At 40.6% G+C, this 23,741-nt stretch overlaps 9 protein-coding genes across 9 annotated transcripts; 4 read left to right on the top strand and 5 right to left on the bottom strand.

Annotated features, from left to right (window-relative positions):
• On the top strand, nucleotides 1-430 carry LOC311270534 (histone H2B-like). The gene has a single exon (XM_084375454.1). The coding sequence runs from the start codon at nucleotides 12-14 to the stop codon at nucleotides 378-380; it is 369 nt and encodes a 122-aa protein (XP_084231580.1). The 5' UTR covers nucleotides 1-11; the 3' UTR covers nucleotides 381-430.
• Nucleotides 431-1,997: 1,567 nt separating this feature from the next.
• LOC311270531 (histone H3.2) lies at nucleotides 1,998-3,507 on the bottom strand. The gene has a single exon (XM_084375451.1). It carries the CDS (start codon nucleotides 3,499-3,501, stop codon nucleotides 3,091-3,093), a length of 411 nt encoding a protein of 136 aa, XP_084231577.1. The 5' UTR covers nucleotides 3,502-3,507; the 3' UTR covers nucleotides 1,998-3,090.
• Nucleotides 3,508-3,863: 356 nt separating this feature from the next.
• LOC311270532 (histone H2A) lies at nucleotides 3,864-4,261 on the top strand (the record flags this gene model as incomplete). The annotated part of the gene is made up of 1 exon (XM_084375452.1): nucleotides 3,864-4,261. The coding sequence occupies one exon, from the start codon at nucleotides 3,864-3,866 to the stop codon at nucleotides 4,245-4,247; it is 384 nt and encodes a 127-aa protein (XP_084231578.1). The 3' UTR covers nucleotides 4,248-4,261.
• A 4,179-nt stretch (nucleotides 4,262-8,440) lies between these two features.
• On the bottom strand, nucleotides 8,441-10,017 carry LOC311270529 (histone H1.4-like). Its single transcript, XM_084375449.1, has one exon. It carries the CDS (start codon nucleotides 9,657-9,659, stop codon nucleotides 8,964-8,966), a length of 696 nt encoding a protein of 231 aa, XP_084231575.1. The 5' UTR covers nucleotides 9,660-10,017; the 3' UTR covers nucleotides 8,441-8,963.
• A 3,369-nt stretch (nucleotides 10,018-13,386) lies between these two features.
• LOC311270535 (histone H2B-like) lies at nucleotides 13,387-14,162 on the bottom strand. The gene has a single exon (XM_084375455.1). It carries the CDS (start codon nucleotides 14,149-14,151, stop codon nucleotides 13,783-13,785), a length of 369 nt encoding a protein of 122 aa, XP_084231581.1. The 5' UTR covers nucleotides 14,152-14,162; the 3' UTR covers nucleotides 13,387-13,782.
• An 838-nt stretch (nucleotides 14,163-15,000) lies between these two features.
• Nucleotides 15,001-15,939, bottom strand: LOC311270538 (histone H4). The gene has a single exon (XM_084375458.1). The coding sequence runs from the start codon at nucleotides 15,930-15,932 to the stop codon at nucleotides 15,621-15,623; it is 312 nt and encodes a 103-aa protein (XP_084231584.1). The 5' UTR covers nucleotides 15,933-15,939; the 3' UTR covers nucleotides 15,001-15,620.
• A 3,838-nt stretch (nucleotides 15,940-19,777) lies between these two features.
• On the top strand, nucleotides 19,778-20,808 carry LOC311270528 (uncharacterized protein). The gene has a single exon (XM_084375448.1). The coding sequence runs from the start codon at nucleotides 20,064-20,066 to the stop codon at nucleotides 20,760-20,762; it is 699 nt and encodes a 232-aa protein (XP_084231574.1). The 5' UTR covers nucleotides 19,778-20,063; the 3' UTR covers nucleotides 20,763-20,808.
• A 583-nt stretch (nucleotides 20,809-21,391) lies between these two features.
• LOC311270341 (histone H2A-like) lies at nucleotides 21,392-22,013 on the bottom strand. Its single transcript, XM_084375150.1, has one exon. It carries the CDS (start codon nucleotides 21,907-21,909, stop codon nucleotides 21,526-21,528), a length of 384 nt encoding a protein of 127 aa, XP_084231276.1. The 5' UTR covers nucleotides 21,910-22,013; the 3' UTR covers nucleotides 21,392-21,525.
• A 257-nt stretch (nucleotides 22,014-22,270) lies between these two features.
• LOC311270985 (histone H3.2) lies at nucleotides 22,271-22,941 on the top strand (the record flags this gene model as incomplete). The annotated part of the gene is made up of 1 exon (XM_084376289.1): nucleotides 22,271-22,941. One exon carries the CDS (start codon nucleotides 22,271-22,273, stop codon nucleotides 22,679-22,681), a length of 411 nt encoding a protein of 136 aa, XP_084232415.1. The 3' UTR covers nucleotides 22,682-22,941.
• Nucleotides 22,942-23,741: the final 800 nt, after the last annotated feature.

The following is a 23,741-nucleotide window of genomic DNA, read 5'->3' as shown; positions in this document are numbered from 1 at the left end:
TCGAGCCAATCATGCCTGAGACCGTGAAAGCGCCCAAGAAGGGCTCCAAGAAAGCCGTGTCCAAAGCCACCAAGACCGGCAAGAAGAGGAGAAAGTCCAGGAAGGAGAGCTATGCTATCTACGTGTACAAGGTCCTGAAGCAGGTCCACCCTGACACCGGGATCTCCTCCAAGGCCATGGGCATCATGAACTCCTTCGTGAGCGACATCTTTGAGCGAATCGCCGGTGAGGCCTCTCGTCTGGCTCACTACAATAAGCGCTCCACCATCACCTCCAGGGAGATCCAGACCGCCGTCCGCCTGCTGCTGCCCGGTGAGCTGGCCAAGCACGCCGTGTCTGAGGGCACCAAGGCTGTGACCAAGTACACCAGCTCCAAGTAAACCCGCTGATACCCAACAACAACCCAACGGCTCTTTTAAGAGCCAACCACCACTTCAAACAAGAGCGCTTTTCCTGTTATGTATCATCTCAACATGATAACTTGATGCTTATTGTAGCCTACCTTAGTTCTCTGTTGCATTTAAAGCATAGGCTATTAAATGTGCAGTAAAATGTTCCCTACCAGGGTTTCACCATCATTTACTACTGTAACTCTTAGTTTGAGCTGACTTGTCTATGCTGCTGGATTTTTAGTGATTCATCAAATTGAACAAAATCGGAATTCAATTCACAGCTGTGTCCACAAGGTGTCGCTGTTGACTGTATAGTGACCTGTGACAGAGAAATACTGACTCAATCTGAAGTCCTGTGTACATAAATACACTTTATCACACTGTCAGTATCCTACCACTAGTATCTACAGTAAACTATTGTCCATCCAACTATTCCTTTACCCATCCATACATCTGGATTTTACTTCATTTTGTGCCATAACTTGTTGCACAAAAATGAAATAGAAACAGCATGACATATACAATGGCTGCTTCGCACGAATAAGCAGGGTATGTAGCAGACAATAATCATTCATCATGATATACAACAAAACAAGTGTTACATTGATCAGCATGTAGAGAATATAAAGGTATTCTCCCGCTTTAGATTATATAAATAAATGTCACCAAGATTTTGAACCTTGTGGGAATTTGATCATTAAAACAATTCACTAAATCTCAAACAAGATTAGAGAACAGTTCACATACAAGGATCATTTGTCAGGGATTTTTTTCGTTGAGAAACATTAAGGTTCAAGGTCATGCATTAATGTTTTTATTTTACATTATGCTTTGACGTGTAAATTTCAAATTCATTCATGTAGTGACTGATGTTAGGAAGAACCTTACCTGATGCGTTAATGACTCAAAGATAAGTCTCAACCTAAAACAATCCAGCCGACAGAAAACATTTTGATCACAATGTTATATAGCTAATCTCTGTAGCATCCGTATTCATCTTAAAGAGTTTGAACTTGTCTGTTTCTTACAATAACTACATTTATGTTAATTAGAAATAGATTAGAGATGAAATTAATATGTAATTAGATAAAAAAAATAAAGAAATAGCTGTGCACACTGTTTTATTTCTGTAACACAATAGCTCTCTTTAAAAATAAAGGTTGCACTTTATTTTAAAGTACACTCATAAGATGTGATATACTCTACTTTTTGTCAAGTTAGACAAAAACGACGAATAATATGGTCTGTTAGACAGTAAACATACACCTTTTTAAATTAAGTTATGTAATAATGATGTAATAACACCTAATTTGTATCAAATAAGGCAAAAACTAGAAATAATATGGTCTTCATTTAAGGAAAGTTCACTAGTAACACATACATAATCCATCATTTGTATTAAATTAGGCAAAATCTAGATATAAAAAAAACCCCAAAAACTGTTCCTGTACTGTACTGTAATAATATAGATAGTTATATCCTCATTATAAACCTAAACACCTAAATCACACTAATGTAATTTTGTACAGGCTGTAATTTGACAAATGCAGTGTCATATTAATAATGTTCAGTCAAAGAAGAGAGTTTAGAGGACGATGCATGCAACTGGGCTTTATTCTGTATAGTTGCACTTTATCACAGGGTAATAAGATGCTAATTACAACCTTGTTAGACCATTATTAGACATTGTCAGATGTTGATTAGTGATATATTACAAGAAAATCATTCTCTAAAATAAAGCAGAGAACATCGTATGTCCTACGTATTAGACCTGTATTGCTTTTCAGAGGTGGATTAACAATACATCACATCAAACCACCTGTTCTGCTCGTCCAGTACAATTTTATATTTCTGACAAACGTTTCCAGCAACATGTAGTTTTATAAAGTGGAAATAGCATAAATCATAAATCAACTGTCCCCTTTTCAGTGTGTGACTGCACTTCTCCAGCCTGGTGGGCCAACATCTCGGCTGCTTGCGGTGTGCAGTGACTGTGGGCCCATGACATGACATGTTTTAGTAGCTAGTTGAGGATAAATGGTCTGAAAGTCTTATATACCTTTTTGTATTGAAAGTTGTAACAATAACAAATAATTCAGTCATTCCAGCTCACATTTCATAAAATTGTAACAATACAGGTGTACATATATGATATCATAAGAGTTTAACCAAAGAGGGAAACAAACAGATTAACAATAAAAATAAACAAATAAAAAGAAGAAATTTCTTGGTGACAGTTCTTGTAATCCATGAGAATTGTAGGCTAATTATAATTGTTGTGACAGAATATTTGTTAAACATTTCAGTCTTATATACCTTTTACTCCACCATGACACCTGCTGCGTCATTTGGTTAGCGTGTAGCAGGAGCAGCCCACAGCAAAGACAAAATTAAACGCGCGGTTTTCACACATGCAGCTCGTTAAGGCTCAGCAAAGCTCACACAGAACTCTGTATGTAAGAGTCCAACTCTATTCTGCAATGTTAATGATTTGTGAAGTGTATTACAGACCAGCTCCCCTGTAACGTGACACTCCCCCAAACTGAATGAGCACAAATGCTGTACAATCTTTCACAATTTTTACAAAACTTCTACAAATTATTAAATTTGAACAGCAGAGGAAAAAGCTCTCTAGGTGAGAGTGAGGTGGCTCTTAAAAGAGCCTTTGTGTTGTTGGTTGAGCGGGTCTCAGGTCAGTTTAAGCTCTCTCTCCACGGATGCGGCGGGCCAGCTGGATGTCTTTGGGCATGATGGTGACCCTCTTGGCGTGGATGGCGCACAGGTTGGTGTCCTCGAACAGGCCGACCAGGTAAGCCTCGCTGGACTCCTGCAGAGCCATGACGGCGGAGCTCTGGAAGCGCAGGTCGGTCTTGAAGTCCTGAGCGATCTCCCTGACCAGGCGCTGGAAGGGCAGCTTGCGGATGAGCAGCTCTGTGGATTTCTGGTAACGACGGATCTCTCTCAGAGCCACGGTACCGGGCCTGTAACGGTGAGGCTTCTTGACGCCGCCGGTGGCCGGGGCGCTCTTACGGGCAGCCTTGGTGGCCAGCTGCTTCCTGGGGGCTTTGCCACCGGTGGATTTACGAGCGGTCTGCTTGGTTCTTGCCATCGCGTCTTCTTTCTCTAAAAAGGAAAAGAGTAGTGAAAAGAGCGGAGACACGCTGCTTTTAAGCTGTGAGACCGGCTGTGCTCAGTGACGCTGCTTCATCCTCTGGCCCCTGATTGGTTAGGGGCTCCACGTGGAGCTTAGCACCGCCTAGAAGAGCGACCCACCGCCCGAGTCTCCGCTGCTTATTGGAGAGAAACGTGTTCAAAAAGTCCGCCAGAGTTGATCCGGCAGCCCTCTGCTGAAGCCTCTTTTCTGGTTGGTCTGACAGGAACTCTCCCGCGCGCTCCGCAGATATATAAAGGAGGGTGGTGACTGTGAGTGACACACTTTCTCTGAGCACCGACTCAAGAAAACATACAAGCATGAGTGGAAGAGGCAAAACCGGCGGAAAGGCCAGAGCAAAGGCAAAGACCCGCTCCTCCCGTGCCGGGCTCCAGTTCCCAGTCGGCCGTGTCCACAGGCTGCTGCGCAAGGGCAACTATGCCGAGCGCGTTGGTGCTGGCGCCCCCGTCTACCTGGCGGCTGTGCTGGAGTACCTGACCGCTGAGATCCTGGAGCTGGCTGGAAACGCTGCCCGCGACAACAAGAAGACCAGGATCATCCCCCGCCACCTTCAGCTGGCCGTCCGCAACGACGAGGAGCTCAACAAGCTGCTGGGCGGAGTGACCATCGCTCAGGGCGGCGTGCTGCCCAACATCCAGGCTGTCTTGCTGCCCAAGAAGACCGAGAAGGCCGCCAAGAAGTAAAAGACCAGCAACAGACCAACAAACAAAGGCTCTTTTAAGAGCCACACACACTCTACTGATAGAGAGCCATGTTTCTTATATTATTGATACACATCAATTCGTATATGAGTCACTGTCCATAGAAATCGAGGTTACATATCACTTTGGCATAGTTGAAGGTGAACCGAGGCTACTTCAGCTCAATCCACCTAACATCTGATATTAAATGTAGGATACTTTAATAGATACTATGAATAGGCCTAACTCAAGATTACAGCCCACTGAAGTAGGCTACATGAGTTACATCCTATAAATGTACATATACTGTTACAGTAGGGGAGAGCAGGGTCAAAAGTAAAATTTTTCACATTAACGTCATTTTAAAAGACAACGTTACAGACAAACTGTTTTTTGTTGTGATCAACAGCTCATATGTGTGCTTTATCAAAACCAGGCCCTATTTTGTACAAATGTAAAACGACTTCAGTATAATTTGATTTTGAGCGGAAGTTGCGATTTTGTTACTTTTGTCCCACCGGCAGGGACGAAAGTAACAGGGGGGTGGGTCATAAGTATCACAATGGTATAAACTTGAATTGATTGGATTATTCTTGTTTTTATTTTAAATGTATGACTATATCCCTGCTAATATGTTATAGCAAACATGTTATGCCCTTAATCTTAATTAATATATATGTATATTTCATTTTTAGAGCTAACGATCAACAATTCGCATTTCTGATTTTTCAGACCTTTGTAAATCAGCCTTTAACGCGCTCAACTTTTTTATATTCCCTTTTCCATGCATATTGAGTGAATTAGTTAAATATAGGCTTATTCATTTTCAGATGAGGCCAACCATTCACTTTCTGCCTCACCTGTAACAGCTGTTACTTTCGTCCCGACAGTGACTCCTGTCAGTTTAGCCTGTCTTGCCTCTAAACTGTGAAACTCTGGCATGTCAAACTTAAGGATGTGTTAAGGCACTAATAAACCTGTCAAATGATACTGACTATGACAAACAAAACAATAAACACAACCTGTGAACCAAAAAAGATTACCGCTTGAGTGAATTTACTTAACGCGGTGAAAAACAGCTTTTTTTTTTATTTTTATTTTTTTTTTTTTTAACATTTTTATTGAACAATTTCAGTGTACAAAAATACAAGGTATACAATAACACACAGCACATAGGTGACAAACAGTAAATAAAAAAGACAGTACAAATATATATATCTATATAAAATAATAATAATAAATAAATAGTTCAAGCAGGGGTTTCAGGAAAAAACTTTTCATAATGACTCAGTAAGGTATTACTTTTTTTGTTATTTAACAAAATCAGGGATTTGAGCAAAGAGCTCAGTTCCAGGAGAAAAGGAGCAAATCTAGGTAACGAATTTGCAAACTTTTGTTTGTGAATGAAAAATTTTGCATATAGAATAACAAAGTTCATCAAGTGTTCAAGAGCATTGTCTTTTGGGTTAACATAGTAGCAAATAACATCTTTAAGGGTAAGAGTGTAGACAGAATTGGCAGCATCAAAAAAGTGAGATTCAAGATCACTCCAAAACCTTTTAGATATATCACAATAAAAAAACAAATGTGAAATTGTTTCCGTATTATGATTACAAAAAGTACAGGAATCATCAACATCTATAAATTTAGCAATAATACTACTAACTGGGTATATCTTATGCAGTATTTTAAAATGCACTTCTTTAGCTTTGTTAGATATGCAATATTTGTGGGGTAGAAGCCAAGCTTTTCTCCAATTTATGTTCTCTATTTGGGATCTCCAGTAAAACTTGCCTCTAGGCACAACTCTGTTCATTCTTTGAAAACACTGGCGAATATGTTTATTATTACACTTTCTATCTGTTAGTTCTACTCCACTCAACATCAGTACAGGTTGCCTTGTTTTATAGTCACTGTAAGTCAAATGGCTTTTTATAAGTTGAATTAACTCTGTTGGTATAGCACGAGTTACAGATATAAATTCTCTGGAGGGAACAGGAAAACTGTGTACAGACATAAAACGTTCATAAGACAAAATATTACCAGCATTATCAAAAAGATCGAGGATATGGATGATACCTCTTTCAAACCATTTTGGCAAGAATAATGATTTGTTTCTTATAAGAATATTGCTATTGTTCCAGAGAAAAGCCTTGTGGGGTGAGAAATTGTGGACAAAAGCCAGCTTCCACGCTAGAAGGGTTTGTTGATGAAATTTTGATAGTTTGAATGGTAATCTATTAGGTAAATAATTACATTTTAAAAGAAAGGAAAGACCTCCAATTTTATTAAAGATGTGGTTTGGGATGAAGAACCAGATAGAGTCAGGGTTTCTGAGACACTTTCTCAACCAGTTAACCTTAAAGGTATTGACAGTGTCACTAAAATCTAGGACTTCAAGACCTCCTTCTGCCTTACTGTTGGAGAGTACACATTTCTTAAGTTTATGCGATTTATTTTTCCAGATGAAATCTAAGAAAATTTTATTGATTTGTGTGGTTGTTGGTTCACTTACAAATAGGGACAATGCTGGATATACGAAGCGAGACAAGCCTTCTGCTTTGGAGAGAAGAACTCTACCTAGGACAGACAAGTCCCTTTGAAGCCAAAGGTTAAAAATAGATTTGGTCTTTTTAAGTCTGTTTGAGAAATTTAAATGTTGCCTAGCTGTAAGATCTTTAGTTATGAATATTCCTAAATATTTGATAGAAGTCTTTACTGGGATATTTTCAATAGTAGAATCACTGAAATCATGCAAAGACAAAATTTCACATTTGGACATATTATGTCTTAGACCTGAGGCGTTAGAAAATTGGTTAATTAGAGTTATAGCATTAGAGAGTTGATTCTTGTCTTTTAGAAAAAGTGTAGTGTCATCTGCCAGTTGGGAGATTTTTAATTCTCTGCCAAAGATTGAGATACCCTCAAATTTCTCATTATTTACTATATTGATTGACAATAATTCAGTGACTAAAAGAAATAAAAAGGGAGATATAGGGCAGCCTTGTCGGACACCTCTGTTAATTTGAAATCTCTTAGACGTGTTCAAATTGATTATCACAGAGCTGTTAATGTCTTTATAGAACATACTGACTATATCAATAAAGTTATTTCCAAAACCGAAAACTTTGAGGGACTGAAAAAGAAAGTTGTGTTCAATCGTATCAAAGGCCTTGTAAAAGTCTAAGAACAAAATAAGAGCCTCGGTGTTAACTTCATTAGCATAGTCCAATAAATCTAAAATGAGTCTAATGTTATTGCTAATGTGTCGATTTTTCATAAAACCTGTTTGAGTTTCTGCAATAATCATATCTAGCCCTACTTTTAATCTGTTGGCATAGACTAAGGCCAGTATTTTATAATCAATTGTGAAAAACAGCTTCTGCCATATAACTCGGTGGGAGTGTGACGTATCCTTATGTGATTTGGTGGTCCAGGTGAGGGGTGCGTGCTGTACGTGCTGACGCCATTTGACACGTCAGACTCATAAGGGCTCGGAGAAAATCGCTCTGTTCCTTTCATCTGCGTTACTTTCGACCCTGCTCTCCCCTACTACATGCTACAGTCGTATACGCTTTAATGCTGCTGCGCAGCTACTGTCATCTGTTTTCATGGAGATTGCCTTGAAGACGCGGTTTTCCTTTACCCCCACTGCATGATAAATAAGGAGTGCAAAGGAAACACCTGCCCCTGTTGTGTGTATTCTCTTCATGTCTTAGATATTCTTCAGGTATAGGCATTAACTGTAGTAAAACACGATGTCGATATGACTGTACACAGGTCGTTTTCGGGTGATATAATATATGAATGATATTTCTACATAATATCCAGAAGCTGTTTCCAACGTAAATTCAACAGTGTGAGGGACTTAATTTACTGTTAAAGGGGAAAATAGTCTGTCATCTTACGAATCATTAACAATTCATTAAGAGACACTTACTAGAAATGTTCCTGAACAGACGGAGTCGGTTATTTCTCACCTTTTCCATCCACACAGACAAGTTGACACATTGAGATATTTATGGAACAAAAGAGCTCATTTGTTTCCAAGTGAAGAGAAAGTGAAGAGTTGTCTTGGTGTAAATATCAAGTAACACGTAGTAGTACATTAAATCAGTTTAGTATTTATTTATTATTATTATTTTTTTTTTAAATAATAAAATGCACTAATATATCCATGTCAGCATGTGAAAAAACATTGTTTTTGTGTAAATCAAACAATAGTGTCATTTATTGATGGTCCCTAAATCAGCCTCCAGCGCAGCGCGAGGTTCTGGGAGGGGAGCTGACCGTCCTCCTGCTGCCAACACTGGGTGAAACGGAGTGAAGAACCCCGCCGGGTGTCTCCGGACTGAATGTCTGATCAATATCCAACCTAAAACTGACTTCACCTCGGTATGCTCAGCCGTGTTGTGCTGCTCAGTCTCACTCTGACCTTTCCAGACATGTCGCCGCTCATATTCATTATTTGGTTATAATCAGAGAAGTAGCCTATAAAAGAGACCTGCATTAACACACCACCTGGTGCACTTAATGTTTCCCCTGCTGAAGCAGATTTATCATGAAAACGTTACATTTGTTGCATGTTTCATAATTGTTCTCAAACAGTAATCATACTTGTCTGATATCTGAAACAGAGGAACAGGATAATGCTCTTTCTGGATGGTGTGGGTGGCTCTTAAAAGAGCCTTTTGTTGGGACGTGTAGACTGAAGACTGCTCACTTCTTCTTGGGTGCTGCCTTCTTTGCTTTGGGCTTGGCGACCTTCTTTGCGGGGGCTTTCTTGGCTGCGACGGCCTTCTTCACCACTTTCTTAGGGCTCTTGGCTGCCTTCTTAGGGCTCTTTGTGGCCTTCTTGGGGCTCTTTGCTGCCTTCTTTGCTGCCGCGGGTTTCTTGGCCACCTTCTTGGGGGATTTCTTGGGGGTTGCTGCTTTCTTAGCTGCCGCCTTTGGCTTCTTAGCAGCTGCGGGCTTCTTGGCTTTAGCGGGAGCCTTCTTGACCGGCTTCGTGGCTTTGGGCTCAGCCACCTTCTTGTTCATCTTGAAGGAGCCGGATGCGCCGGTGCCCTTGGTTTGGACCAGAGTCCCCTTCACCACTAGACCCTTAACGGCGGTCTTGACGCGGGAGTTGTTCTTCTCCACATCGTAACCTCCGGCGGCCAGAGCCTTCTTGAGAGCGGCCAGAGACACGCCGCCGCGCTCCTTGGACGCGGCCACGGCCTTCACGATGAGGTCCCTGACGCTGGGGCCGGCCTTCTTCGGCTTGGCGGCCGCCTTCTTCTTGGTGGCTTTCGCCGGGGCGGCGGCCGGTGCTGCTGGTGCTTCTTCTGCCATTGTGTGATTTGTTCCTGCTCTCTCAACGCGAGTCTGACTGAACTGACTCTCAGAGTCCAGAGCTGCACTTAAACACACCATGAGAACCGTGGAGACTCAACTCAGCCGGTGTCTGCTGAGTGCAGGCTGAATGTCGTGTCACTTGTGTTTTCTCCTCGTCGATAAAACCCTCCAGACTAACTGTGGGAGAGGTTTTGAAGGCGGACAGTGAAGGAGCCGATAGCGGACTCGTGTCTCTTCATATTGAAGTCGTGTTGAGCTCTGATGATCTCTGCATTTTGTTCAGGGAGCCTCCAAACCTCACACTTTCACCGCCGTGCTCAGCGCTGCTCAGCGACTTTTCCACCTCATTTCTCTCCTAAAATGTTTAAAATGCATCAGAGATCCATCAGAAGATGATTTCTAGCTGCTCAACATGTGTGTTCAGAGATTAAAGATAAAAACAAGCATCTGTTTGTGGTAAGTTTTTAATAAAGTGAAGTTATTGTGGCGGCAGCAAACACACTGATCAGGGCTGAGGCTTCCCGTCAGTTAATCACCATGACTATAAACATGTGCTCTGCTGAGGACGACTGTTAATATAAATACACTGATAATAGTTCTACAGTTTAATCGGAGGCAGCATAGAATGTTTCTTGAAAATAAATAAATCAACCCATTCATAAATTATCATTGCTGAATATTAAAAACACAAAAACACAACATTTGTATTCTGCAGACGCTGACAGTGAGGATTCGGGTTCCTGGATTTTGGATTAAAATAAACTCTTTGACTTTATAAACCCAGTTTGAATAAAAATGATCCCGAGCTGCCTCGGGCCTACTGATGGAGCTGATTATGAAAATCATGGTGGGATTTTAAATAATTCAGTTTAGTCACTGACCTGTTGAATTAGATCAGGGTGCAGGAGGCAGAGCAACATAATTTTATTCGAATACCTTGTATTCAAATACAGTATTTTAACCAATGGACTTAGTTACATTCCATCACTATATATAGGAAAGAAATAAAGGATTTAATATAATGTTGACATGTAAACAACTGTACAAAACATAATGGTCAGTGAGTTTTGTGTGATCCAAAAAACATTAAAGGGGCACTATGTAGTTTTGGAGAAGAAATTCAAACTCAGAATTTTTATATTATATTTTATATAATAAAAATGAGGTAATAATACAAATTCAGAAATATATATATATATATATATATATATATATATATATATTTTTTTTTTCCCCCCATACCTGATTAAAACATGCTGTTCTCAGAGGAAAGGTCCCCAGAACAATGCTTGAAGCTGGAAAGGTGGATCTACACTAACATCAGTGTGTTTATTCAGTCATGAAAACAAAGTTTGTTTATTTTGTTTGTTGAGGCACAATAAAAAAAATAAATCAGTAAATGGAAATCTCAAAAAGTGCAACACACGTGCGTGTGTGTGTGTGTAAATTACATTCATATCAAAAGTCTAGTTGATTTACTTAAACACTCCTTTGTTAAATATGCTCTGTATCAGATAAATCAACCAATAAAACAATGTTGATGTTCTGCTACAAACACTGCACTCTCCTCCTGGTTCTACAGGCTCGGCCTGTCATTCAAATTTACGGTTTCTATTTTTGTCCTGCACAATTAATAGTATTTTACTATACATTTAAGTGTGAAATACTCCCGTTTCAAATTACGTCAAGCCCGTGTCCAATATGTCCATTCACAATGCAAATTGGAAATATGAGTAATATCAGAATGCTATTTTATAATAAAGGATAAGTGTGGAGAGTAGTGGTGGAGAATAAGAACTATGTTAATTGTGCATACAAAGTTTACAAGGCTTGTCAGATTGACCTGGCAGTTCTTCATGCAGATCAGTAATCTAAAATAACAGCTAGAAACTGTAACAGCTTCATCTTGGGCTGACCTAAATGAACTGAATCCGTTTTATACAACCCCTGGCAAAAATTATGGAATCACCACTCTTGGATGATGCTCATTCAATTGTTTAATTTTGTAGAAAAATAAGCAAATCATAGACATGCCACAAAACTATTTTTTTTTTTCAAATGCCAACCTTCTGGCTTTAAGAAACATTAGAAAAAGAAAGAAAGAAAATTGTTGTAGTCAGTCAAAATTGCTTTTTTTAGATCAAGCAGAGGAAAAAATATGCGATCACTCAATTCTGAGGAAAATATTATGGAATTATGGAAACCCTGTAATTTGAAGTGTTAAAACAAATACCTGCATCAGATTAAATCTGCTAATTAGTCTGCAGTTAAAAAAAGAGTGCCTTGGAGAGCTGTTGTACCAAGCGGATTGACATGAATCATGGCTCCAACAAGAGAGATGTCAGTTGAAACAAAGGAGAGGATTATAAAACGTATTCAAGAAGGTAAATAATCACAGAATGTTGCAAAAGATTTGGGTTGTTCCCAGTCAGCTGTGTCTACAATCTGGACCAAGTACAAAGAAAATGGGAAGGTTGTAAAAGGGAAGCATAAAGGAAGACATCAAAGCGTCAAGATAGAAAACTGAAAGCAATATGTCTTGAAAACAGAAAATGCACAACAAAACAAATGAGGAACAATTGGGCGGAAACTGGAGCCAATGTCTGTGACCGAACTATAAGAAATCGCCTAAAGGAAATGGGATTTACATACAGAAAAGCCAAACGAAAGCTCTCATTAACACCTAAACAGCAAAAAACAAGGTTACAGTGGGCTAAAGAAAAGCAATCATGGAGTGTGGATGACTGGATGAAAGTGATATTCAGTGATGAATCTCGAATCTGCATTGGGCAAGGTGATGACGCTGGAGCTTTTGTTTGGTGCCGTTCCAATGAAATTTATGAAGATGACTGCCTGAAGAAAACATGCAAATTTCCACAGTCATTGATGATATGGGGCTTCATGTCAGGTAAAGGCACAGGGGAGATGACATCTCATCATTACATCTTCAATAAATGCACAAGTTTACATTGAAATTTTGGACACTTTTCTTATTCCATCAATTGAAAGGATGTTTGGTGAAGATGACATCATTTTTCAAGATAACAATGCATCTTGCCATAGGGCAAAAGACGTGAAAACTTTCCTTCAAGAAAGACATATAATGTCAATGGCATGGCCTGCGAATAGTCCGGATCTCAATCCAACTGAAAATCTACTGTGGAAATTGAAGAAAATGGTCCATGACAAGGCTCCAACCTGCAAAGCTGATCAGGTAACAGCAATAGGAGAAAGTTGGAGCCGGATTGATGAAGACTACAGTTTTTCAAAAGTTAAGTCGATGCGTCAGAGAATTCAAGCTGTTATAAAAGGCAGAGCTGGTGCAACAAAGCACTAATGGTGTAGTGTTTTTTCCTCAGAATTGAGTGATTCCATATTTTTTTCCTCTGCTCGATCTAAAAAAAGCAATTGTGACTGACTACAACAATTTTATTTTTACTCAATCATTTTCAGGATTTTAAAATCCTGAAAAATATTGAATGTTTGGTAGTTTTGAATAAGTGGGAAGTTGTTTAAGTGATTTATGAAAAAAAAAGGTAGAAAAAAATATTGATGTATGATTTTATCGCAGTTTTTCTGTGTGTACATTTTTGCCACCAAGTTGTCCAGAGGGTGCAAATGCATAGAGTATAAAAGACATGAGAGTAAAAGACATTGGATTTCAAAAATTTTACTAAAAAGAAAAGTTTTTGCAAAAATTCATGCCATAAGCTGCAACACAGCCAAAATGATCAACAAATGAGGACACTTAAGAGCCGCTGTGTTGTTGGGTAACAGCAGATTTACTGTTGATCAAGTTCAGTATACAGTCTGACAGCGTCACCCTGTGGTCAACAAATGCACTGCAGCTGTGATTTTCAATGAACGACTACAGGGATTGTTCAACACCATGAATCTCGTCAAGGGGGAAGTTGAGGCAGCGATTTAGGATCTGAATTAGAGATCAGTGAGCTCACCAGCAGAAGGCTTCGTTGATCTACGTAACTCAAAGCCACTAGAACTGCCTAGATTTGATAAAGCAGTTTGACTGTAGCATTAGTTACAGTTTGCCGTTTACAGTCCAGACATAGGCCTACACTTAATGAAACAAGTAATGTTAACTTTGTTTAGTGGGTTTTAACTAAACAGGAAAAGCGCTCTTGTTGGAAGTGGTGGGTGGCTCTTAAAAGAGCCGTTGGGTTGTTGTTGGTTAACAGCGAGTTTACTTAGAGCTGGTGTACTTGGTCACAGCCTTGGTGCCCTCGGACACGGCGTGCTTGGCCAGCTCACCGGGCAGCAGCAGGCGGACGGCGGTCTGGATCTCCCTGGAGGTGATGGTGGAGCGTTTATTGTAGTGAGCCAGACGAGAGGCCTCACCGGCGATGCGCTCAAAGATGTCGCTCACGAAGGAGTTCATGATGCCCATGGCCTTGGAGGAGATCCCGGTGTCGGGGTGGACCTGCTTCAAGACCTTGTACACGTAGATAGCATAGCTCTCCTTCCTGGACTTTCTCCTCTTCTTGCCGGTCTTGGTCGCTTTGGACACGGCTTTCTTGGAGCCCTTCTTGGGCGCTTTCACGGTCTCAGGCATGATTGGCTCGATTACTCTTGCGGGTAACGGATAACTGCCAAGAGGTCGGAGCGCGGTATATAAGGGCGCCTGATGTAAATGTGACTCGGCCGTTACTCGCAGAGGATTGGCTGAGTGTTTGGATGAGACTGAGCATGCGTCAGCATATCGATCACGTAATCTAAAGACTCATCTCATCTGACCTAAAATTACAAGTCCTGACTTTATTCTTTCTCTTTTATTTAGAGGCAGAATCAGTGGGTTTTGTCGTTGCAAAATTTACAGTTAATAGCCTACAAATAAAGTTAGACTCACTTATGGTAAACTACAGAACAGACCTTGAGACTCATAATGTGACCTTTTGATTCATTGTAGTTTCATTTTAGTTTGAGTTGAAACAGTAAATGTGTGAACGATAATTATAAACTTGAGCTTCTCAGTCAGTTCAGATGTAACACTTTCCACAGTCTTGTGAAACGAGCCAGTTAAATATGTCAGGGAGGTTTTGGCACAAACAAACAAAAGTACAGAAGATATTTGAAAATAACACAGGCAGTCATTTAACTTTATTATAGATATTTTTCCAAAGGAGTCAACATTAAATAAGTAGCTCGCTAGTACTGAAGTATCAATACAACAATATCAATCTAGATTAGATCTAGTATAGAGTAACTATTATTTTATAGCTGTGTTGAACACAACTCTCTAAACAGCCTCCATGTGTTCACTACATTAATGAGACCATTTCCTTTTAATGTAAAGTGATAGTTGTGGTGGGACACTACTGATGATGTGACCATTGATGCTGCCATTGTACACTTTTCATCTGCTCCAGAGTCTGTATCACAGTAACAAATACACAAAAAAACACATTTATCACTGCCGTGTTTCTATTATCTATTTGTTGTTTGCAGCAGCTTATGTGGGAGTTTCCATATTTTTTGTGTTTAAGCAATACAGGCATAGGCATCTTACAGAAGGTGTTTATTAATTTCACAGCGTCACTTGTCTGGCAAAAACACATGAAATATGTCAATGCATAAAGCCCACTATATGTAAGATAAGACAATTAAACTGTCAACAGGGAAACCTACTATACAGCTCCAACCAGATTAGCTAATGATCACCATAGGGCGGAGGATGTAAATAAAAAACATGAATGCTATCTACAACGCTGACAACTTCTATGGACTTTATGGAAGTAAACCACACTGAAATGCTGTAGGACTATTAGAACTGATAATATGGTCACTGCTTCCCCCTCAGGTCCAGAAGCAACACGATTGAGGGCCACTTTGATAAGAGTAATGGCTACTACGTGTCAGTCATTGAAAAGTTGTCGGTCCAAGTGATTTAGGAACAAAGATGTAACACAATTAATAGCAAACATTTTCTTGGTATAGAGTAAAAGTGGAAGGAACAAGAGCTTTCAGTGGTATTGTGTGTGGCCCTTAAAAGGACCTTTGGTTTTGATGAAGAGTTTGACGTGTTTAACCTCCGAAGCCGTACAGGGTGCGGCCCTGCCTCTTCAGAGCGTACACCACATCCATGGCGGTCACGGTCTTCCTCTTAGCATGCTCGGTGTAGGTGACGGCATCACGGATCACGTTCTCCAGGAACACCTTGAGCACACCGCGGGTCTCCTCGTAGATCAGACCGGAGATACGCTTCACTCCACCGCGGCGAGCCAGACGGCGGATGGCGGGCTTGGTAATTCCCTGGATGTTATCACGGAGAACTTTGCGATGACGCTTGGCGCCTCCTTTCCCGAGTCCTTTGCCTCCCTTTCCTCTGCCGCTCATTGTTGCTCGTCAGATGTAACAAACCGAATGATTTTCCTCCAGAAGTCTCTGTTATTTACGTCCTCTCTGAGGACGTAATTGAGGAGGGTAAGGTCTCTTCTTCTTTGGCCTGTCATGAGGGCTGATGATGAACTCCTTGGCACATTAGCGCCACCTACTGAAGAAAAGCATGAATCACCTGCTGTGAATGATGGACCATTTCACCACGTGTCACCTGTAGGAGTGTAGCTACACCGGCCAAATTAAATAATGGCCATGATTCATACAGATGTCTTTTGGAGATGTTTTTGCTCTCTCTGTCTGTTTCAGCAGACACCGTGAAAACATGTGCGCCTCTTGGACCACATGTAGAGTATCGTTACTCTGGAGTCTATGTTCATCATCCTCAGCCATGTTGTTCTGACCCACAATGCTGCTGACATGACCTCAACATATGACATCAAATTTCCCACAATGCCATCAACTAAACTGCAATCACCTTACATTCTGCAGTAAGATCTTACATAAAGTGTAATCTATCTTAAACAAACATGCAAGTACCCTTTAGACACATATCTTATCAACCTTTTAATGACTTTATGTACTTTGATGATTATGCACTTGAGACAGAAACATACACAATAAACAAATCAATGAAACCGTCTCTATTGGTGTCGGTTCAGCACCTTGGACAGTGACACGGGCCTCTCAGGCGAAGAGAACAGAAGCTCCACCTGCGCTCACCTGGGCGAGCTGAGACATGCACATATCTTTTTCTTCTTCAGTTTTATTTCTTTCAGATTAAGCACTTAGCGGACCGAGCCACTTTACGTTTGTCAAAAAAGTTCTAGGCCTTTCTGGTTAAATGCATTTGAGATGTGTAAATAATCATTTTATCAGTGTATTTAGTGTCCATGTAATTACAGTAGCAACAGAATCATAATGATTTTAATTGGGTTAAATACATATTTTCCATATAACCACAGCTGCTGTGACATGTATTAAATTCAGTGTATAAACAGTCAGAGTGATCGGCGGCTGGTAGAAATGGGAAACGAGTGTTTAAGGTTTATAAACAGGTAACAGATGACGGAGCTGTCCATGGTGCTGGTGCACACTGACAGATGGCACTCATTCCCCTGAGAATGCATTTATTTGCTTTATGTATATTTTGATTTGTTGGTACATTGCACACATATCAGAAGAAATGTGTTTCAAGATGATAATGGGTCATTCCAGACCAACTCACCCAGGGCCTCCCAGTTCATGTCACGGATTTTCTTGAAAAAAACAAAACAAAAACATGTTGCAACTTCTATTAAATTCACAAGACCTAAGTTATGATGTTATATCTCAACTAGTTTTTCACTTTCCCTCAACCAAAATGTGGTTCTGTGTAGTATTAGACTTCCAGGATCTGTCTGATACCTACTGAGCCTGTTTTTCATTGTGTTCTGGAAATGTGTTACAGCCTTAATGGCTTGGTTTGTTTCAGACTTGATGATGTCATCTTGTCATCTGTGTCTGGAGATAATAATTATCTTAATTCCTTAGCTCAAAACACACATATACTATTTGACAATTTCAGAGTCTCTCAGCTAATTTTTAACATCAAGTTGCATTGAAACCAAAAAAAAATCCCACCTGAAACAGGCTTGAGTGGATAACTGCAAAATGGATAAAAAAAACAAAAACAAAACAAAGCAGAATTATTTTAAAGTGCATTTATACTTGGTTTCATTATTAAGTAGGTAGTGAGATCATGGAGCCCTGCTCAGTTTTCAAATCATACAAGAAGCCATCCGTCATGAAACAGCCCGGAGAAGTTCATTTTTGCTGTAAGTTCAGCTGAATTGTTGACATCAGAAATGAATTTGGAGCGCTTATAATTGTGAAATATATGTGTATTGAGTGTGTCCAGATGCATAAAACAAGATGACATCATCTAGTCTGAAACAAACCAAACCATTTCAAGCTGTTACTTCAAGATTTCCAGAACCTAATGAAAAACAGACTCAATAGGTATCAGAGAGATACAAAACTTTGAAGTCAACACAATACAAAATATCTACTGAGATTACAGACAGTGTAAAGTGCAAAGAATTAGTTTAATAAAAAATATATAGTGATGGAGTAGTATAACATCTTTTATATTTTTTATATACATAAACAATGAATAGCCTATCAATTCTTTCACATACTGACGTTTAAAGAACATTTTAATATTTTTTTGGGGGAAATTCTACAGTCAAATTAACCCATGAAGTGTTTACATATTGCTCTGAAGCTGTGTGGCACTCAGTTTTTCATGTAGGACCAAAAAAACTTCTGGATGTGACAGAACTACGCCAATACTACACAAAACCCCGAAAGTGAAAAGAAGTGGAGAGATATGAAGTTTTGAAAATGGCAAATTCTTCTTCTTCTTCTTCTTCTTCTTCAAAAAAAGACTTCCTGTCATTAACTTGATTACTGTAAACATTTAGTAACAACTAATTAAATGAATGAATGTTGCCAAGTTTCCTGAGGGTTTCATGGATGCTCAAGACACATTTGAACCCAATCCAGTAAAAAAAAAAAAAAAAAAAAATCAATAAATAAGCGATTGGTGACATTTAGAATACACATTCACAGAATCACTAAGATGCTGAAATTGAGCTCTGAGGGCCAAACTTAAAAAAATTATAACTTCAAAAGTATTTGGAGAACTTTTTAAAAATATCCATGACGTGACCTGGGAAAAGTTTTGGGGGAGTTGGCATGACCTCATGTAAAACATCCCTTTTCATTTCACTGGCTCTTAAAATCAACTCAACATATGTCTCTTTTTAATCTTAAGAGAATGTATTATCTTACATTATATTTTATTTGCACACTGAATCAGACTGGTAACAACAGGTCCAAAGTGATTAAACAAAATTCATTTTATCTTATATTGTACATTTGTAATTCAACCATTAAAATGTCCACTAGTTAAAGTATTTAGCTCAACGCATAAACTCAATGACCATTATGTTGGTTTTCTACACTGTAAAAAACACTTCAACATTATACTGAAGCCTTTGTTTCTTTCTAAATATATTGTAAGTGAAGTAGTGTGACTAAGTTGAATACTTTTACATTATTTGAGTATTTCAGGGATTATTTGTTTTGCTATATTACACTCCACTACATTTTGAAAGCAAGTTTTGTATGTTTTGCTTGACAACATTAAATTTATAACTTTATTCAGTAGTTACTTTACAGATTGAATGCTGCACTTGAGCCATAGTAGCACATTTTAAATGTATCTATTTTATTGTCAGTCAGAAAAAATAAAAAGAACACTGATTTCAATAATTGGCCATAGTCTGCAACAGTACATGTAAATATATTTATATTGCCTTTTAAAATCAACTCAACTTGTGTAAAATTGTATGTATTTTATTACTTTGTACTGCTGCCACCAGTAAGGCACACTTTCTGATCAATATTTTAATTTTAGCTCTGTAGAGTCCAAATTCTCACTTTCAGCAACAGCAGAATATAAATGTTGTGTGAAACAATGTTTTATAGTTTTTAATGTTCAGAAATGATCAAATGAACAAATTATTTTCAGGACACATTCTATGATGCCTCCGATTAAACTGTACAACTATTATCAGTGTATTTATATTAACAGTCGTCCTCAGCAGAGGACATGTTTATAGTCATGGTGATTAACTGACGGGAAGCCTCAGCCCTGATCAGTGTGTTTGCTGCTGTCACAATAACTTCAGGTTATTAAAAACTTACCACAAACAGATGCTTGTTTTTATCTCTAATCTCTGAACAAACATGTTGAGCAGCTAGAAATCATATTTTGATGGATCTCTGATGCATTTTAAACATTTTAGGAGAGAAATGAGGTGGAAAAGTCGCTGAGCAGCGCTGAGCACGGCGGTGAAAGTGTGAGGTTTGGAGGCTCCCTGAACAAAATGCAGAGATCATCAGAGCTCAACACGACTTCAATATGAAGAGACACGAGTCCGCTATCGTCTCCTTCACTGTCAGCCTCCAAAACCTCTCCCACAGTTAGTCTGGAGGGTTTTATCGATGAAGAGAAAACACAAGTGACACGACATTCAGCCCGCACTCAGCAGACACCGGCTGAGTTGAGTCTCCACGGTTCTCATGGTGTGTTTAAGTGCAGCTCTGGACTCTGAGAGTCAGTTCAGTCAGACTCGCGTTGAGAGAGCAGGAACAAATCACACAATGGCAGAAGAAGCACCAGCAGCACCGGCCGCCGCCGCCCCGGCGAAAGCCACCAAGAAGAAGGCGGCCGCCAAGCCGAAGAAGGCCGGCCCCAGCGTCAGGGACCTCATCGTGAAGGCCGTGGCCGCGTCCAAGGAGCGCGGCGGCGTGTCTCTGGCCGCTCTCAAGAAGGCTCTGGCCGCCGGAGGTTACGATGTGGAGAAGAACAACTCCCGCGTCAAGACCGCCGTCAAGGGTCTGGTGGTGAAGGGGACTCTGGTCCAGACCAAGGGCACCGGAGCATCCGGCTCCTTCAAGATGAACAAGAAGGTGGCTGAGCCCAAAGCCACGAAGCCGGTCAAGAAGGCTCCCGCTAAAGCCAAGAAGCCCGCCGCTGCTAAGAAGCCCAAGGCGGCAGCTAAGAAAGCAGCAACCCCCAAGAAATCCCCCAAGAAGGTGGCCAAGAAACCCGCGGCAGCAAAGAAAGCGACCAAGAGCCCCAAGAAGGCCACAAAGAGCCCGAAGAAGGCCGCCAAGAGCCCCAAGAAAGTGGTGAAGAAGGCCGTCGCAGCCAAGAAAGCCCCCGCAAAGAAGGTCGCCAAGCCCAAAGCAAAGAAGGCAGCACCCAAGAAGAAGTGAGCAGTCTTCAATCTACACGTCCCAACAAAAGGCTCTTTTAAGAGCCACCCACACCATCCAGAAAGAGCATCATCCTGTTCCTCTTTTCTTAATTATTATTATTAGTAGTGTTTTTATCATCATCAATAGGTATAGATTGGAGTTGTATTGGGCCATAACAATTAAATTATTTAATCGAGATTAAACATCATTTAATGTTAATAAATTGGGTTTTGAAACTAGGGAAATATTGAGTTACGGAACAATGCAGGATCCCATACTTAACTTCAGTTCCAGTCCAACCTGAAAGTGAACTGTGTGGAAGTTCAGGATGACTGAGCAGCCAATCAAGAGACATTTCACCGCATTCATTCACAATTATGACAACTTTGAGGTTGAGAAGCAGATTGTGTCAGAAACAGCTTGTGTTGGAGTGCTCACCAAGGCAACATATTTAGTACCAGTTACCAAGTAGCTTGCAGATAAGAAGAAATCAAAGATATCTTGCACATTTTTCAGCCGTACAGATATTTAAAATGTAGTTTGATTGGTACGTATGATTGTTTTAAAAAAGAAGCCTACTCTAACTGATAATATTACATATTGATAAACAGACTGTTAGACGATCCACAACTATTAATCTTAATCGAGGTCATTCATTCATAAATGATTATTGTACTGTGCTTGATATAATCGTGTATCAGCAACATGAGAAACATGGCTCTTTATCAGCAAAGTGTGTGGCTCTTAAAAGAGCCTTTGATTGTTGATCTGTTCCGGGTCTTTACTTCTTGGCGGCCTTCTCGGTCTTCTTGGGCAGCAGGACAGCCTGGATGTTGGGCAGCACGCCGCCCTGAGCGATGGTCACTCCGCCCAGCAGCTTGTTGAGCTCCTCGTCGTTGCGGACGGCCAGCTGAAGGTGGCGGGGGATGATCCTGGTCTTCTTGTTGTCGCGGGCAGCGTTTCCAGCCAGCTCCAGGATCTCAGCGGTCAGGTACTCCAGCACAGCCGCCAGGTAGACGGGGGCGCCGGCACCAACACGCTGGGCATAGTTGCCTTTGCGCAGCAGCCTGTGGACACGGCCGACTGGGAACTGGAGCCCGGCACGGGAGGAGCGGGTCTTTGCCTTTGCTCTGGCCTTTCCGCCGGTTTTGCCTCTTCCACTCATGTTTGTGTGTTTTCTAGAGTCGGTACTCAGAGAAACTGTGTCACTCACAGTCACCACCCTCCTTTATATGTGTGCGGAGCGCGCGGGAGAGTTCCTGTCAGACCAACCAGAAAAGAGGCTTCAGCAGAGGGCTGCCGGATCAACTCTGGCGGACTTTTTGAACACACTTCTCTCCAATAAGCAGCGGAGACTCGGCGGTGGGTCGCTCTTCTAGGCGGTGCTAAGCTCCACGTGGAGCCCCTAACCAATCAGGGAGCGGAGGATGAAGCAGCGTCACTGATCACAGCCGGTCTCACAGCTTAAAAGCAGCGTGTCTCCGCTCTTTTCACTACTCTTTTCCTTTTTAGAGAAAGAAGACGCGATGGCAAGAACCAAGCAGACCGCTCGTAAATCCACCGGTGGCAAAGCCCCCAGAAAGCAGCTGGCCACCAAGGCTGCCCGTAAGAGCGCCCCGGCCACCGGCGGCGTCAAGAAGCCTCACCGTTACAGGCCCGGTACCGTGGCTCTGAGAGAGATCCGTCGTTATCAGAAATCCACCGAGCTGCTCATCCGCAAGCTGCCCTTCCAGCGCCTGGTCAGGGAGATCGCTCAGGACTTCAAGACCGACCTGCGCTTCCAGAGCTCCGCCGTCATGGCTCTGCAGGAGTCCAGCGAGGCTTACCTGGTCGGCCTGTTCGAGGACACCAACCTGTGCGCCATCCACGCCAAGAGGGTCACCATCATGCCCAAAGACATCCAGCTGGCCCGCCGCATCCGTGGAGAGAGAGCTTAAACTGACCTGAGACCCGCTCAACTAACAACACAAAGGCTCTTTTAAGAGCCACCTCACTCTCACTTAAAGTGCTACTTCCTCTGGTGTACTCAATGATTATTTGTATTAATGCTATAATATACAGTGCTATCGCTAAATCATACAGCTGGGGAGTCAGAATACAGGGGAGCTGTTCTGCAATACACTTCACAAATCATCAACATTCAGGGTGTTGGGTCCTACAAAATATTGAACCCTTTCAGATGAATAAACAAGGATGTTACAATTTTTCCACAAGTGAATGAGCAAGCAGAGGAAAATAAGGTTGCCAGAACATAGTTTGAAGCTAGAAAGGTGGCAGGGTCCGCCAAATATAAACAAAGTAAAACAATAGGACACTGTTGTCCTTTTAACGTCAGTTTGTTTATTCAGACATGAAAACTGAGTTTATTTAGTTTGTGTAGGCACAAAAAAAAGAGTCAATGAAGATCTTTCTGATCTGATTAAACTCTCTTCTCCAATACTAGTTGGTGCACCTTTAATCGTATTTAAATTAAAAATGTATATTACCTTCAAAAAGGCAAGTGATTTATAATTTATTTCTATAAACGTGTTGATGAAAACATAAAGATGTAATGAGATTACAGACATATTCAGTAAAATTAGGATTACTTAAAGGACTACATATTTAAAATAAAGAATTATATAGGCGACTAGTCTGTAAACATGAGCTTCACACAACATCACTCTGGTCTTAAGTGAAACCAAACAGTTATTAAAAGTTATTAAGATTAAATATTATAAAATTATATTATGATTGTCATCTTATTGACATTTATTTTCTTTCGACTTTATTCACACATATTTGGTATTGATGTTATCCAAAAGTAACAAAGTAATGAAGTTACGTTGCCCTTCTATTGTGATACTCGGATTACATTGCTGACTACATTTATAACATGTAATCAGTAATGAATATCAAATGATATTAATATTTTCAAGCCTACATGTTCTGAGCCACATGTCCAATTCTACTTATTATAGTAGTCGTGGGAATAGTATAAGAACTACACTCTACATG

The sequence above is a fragment of the Pagrus pagrus genome, assembly GCF_965226575.1.
Source record: "Pagrus pagrus genome assembly, chromosome: 15".
In the NCBI taxonomy this organism is placed as follows: Eukaryota; Metazoa; Chordata; class Actinopteri; order Spariformes; family Sparidae; genus Pagrus; species Pagrus pagrus.
The sequence above is the reverse complement of the archived record's forward strand: the minus strand, read 5'-3'. Positions and strand labels throughout refer to the sequence as shown.

Coding starts and splice junctions, on each gene's coding strand:
- LOC311270341 (XM_084375150.1), bottom strand. CDS start 21,909: ATGAGTGGAAGAGGCAAAACCGGCGGAAAGGCCAGAGCAAAGGCAAAG.
- LOC311270531 (XM_084375451.1), bottom strand. CDS start 3,501: ATGGCAAGAACCAAGCAGACCGCTCGTAAATCCACCGGTGGCAAAGCC.
- LOC311270535 (XM_084375455.1), bottom strand. CDS start 14,151: ATGCCTGAGACCGTGAAAGCGCCCAAGAAGGGCTCCAAGAAAGCCGTG.
- LOC311270534 (XM_084375454.1), top strand. CDS start 12: ATGCCTGAGACCGTGAAAGCGCCCAAGAAGGGCTCCAAGAAAGCCGTG.
- LOC311270538 (XM_084375458.1), bottom strand. CDS start 15,932: ATGAGCGGCAGAGGAAAGGGAGGCAAAGGACTCGGGAAAGGAGGCGCC.
- LOC311270528 (XM_084375448.1), top strand. CDS start 20,064: ATGGTGTGTTTAAGTGCAGCTCTGGACTCTGAGAGTCAGTTCAGTCAG.
- LOC311270529 (XM_084375449.1), bottom strand. CDS start 9,659: ATGGTGTGTTTAAGTGCAGCTCTGGACTCTGAGAGTCAGTTCAGTCAG.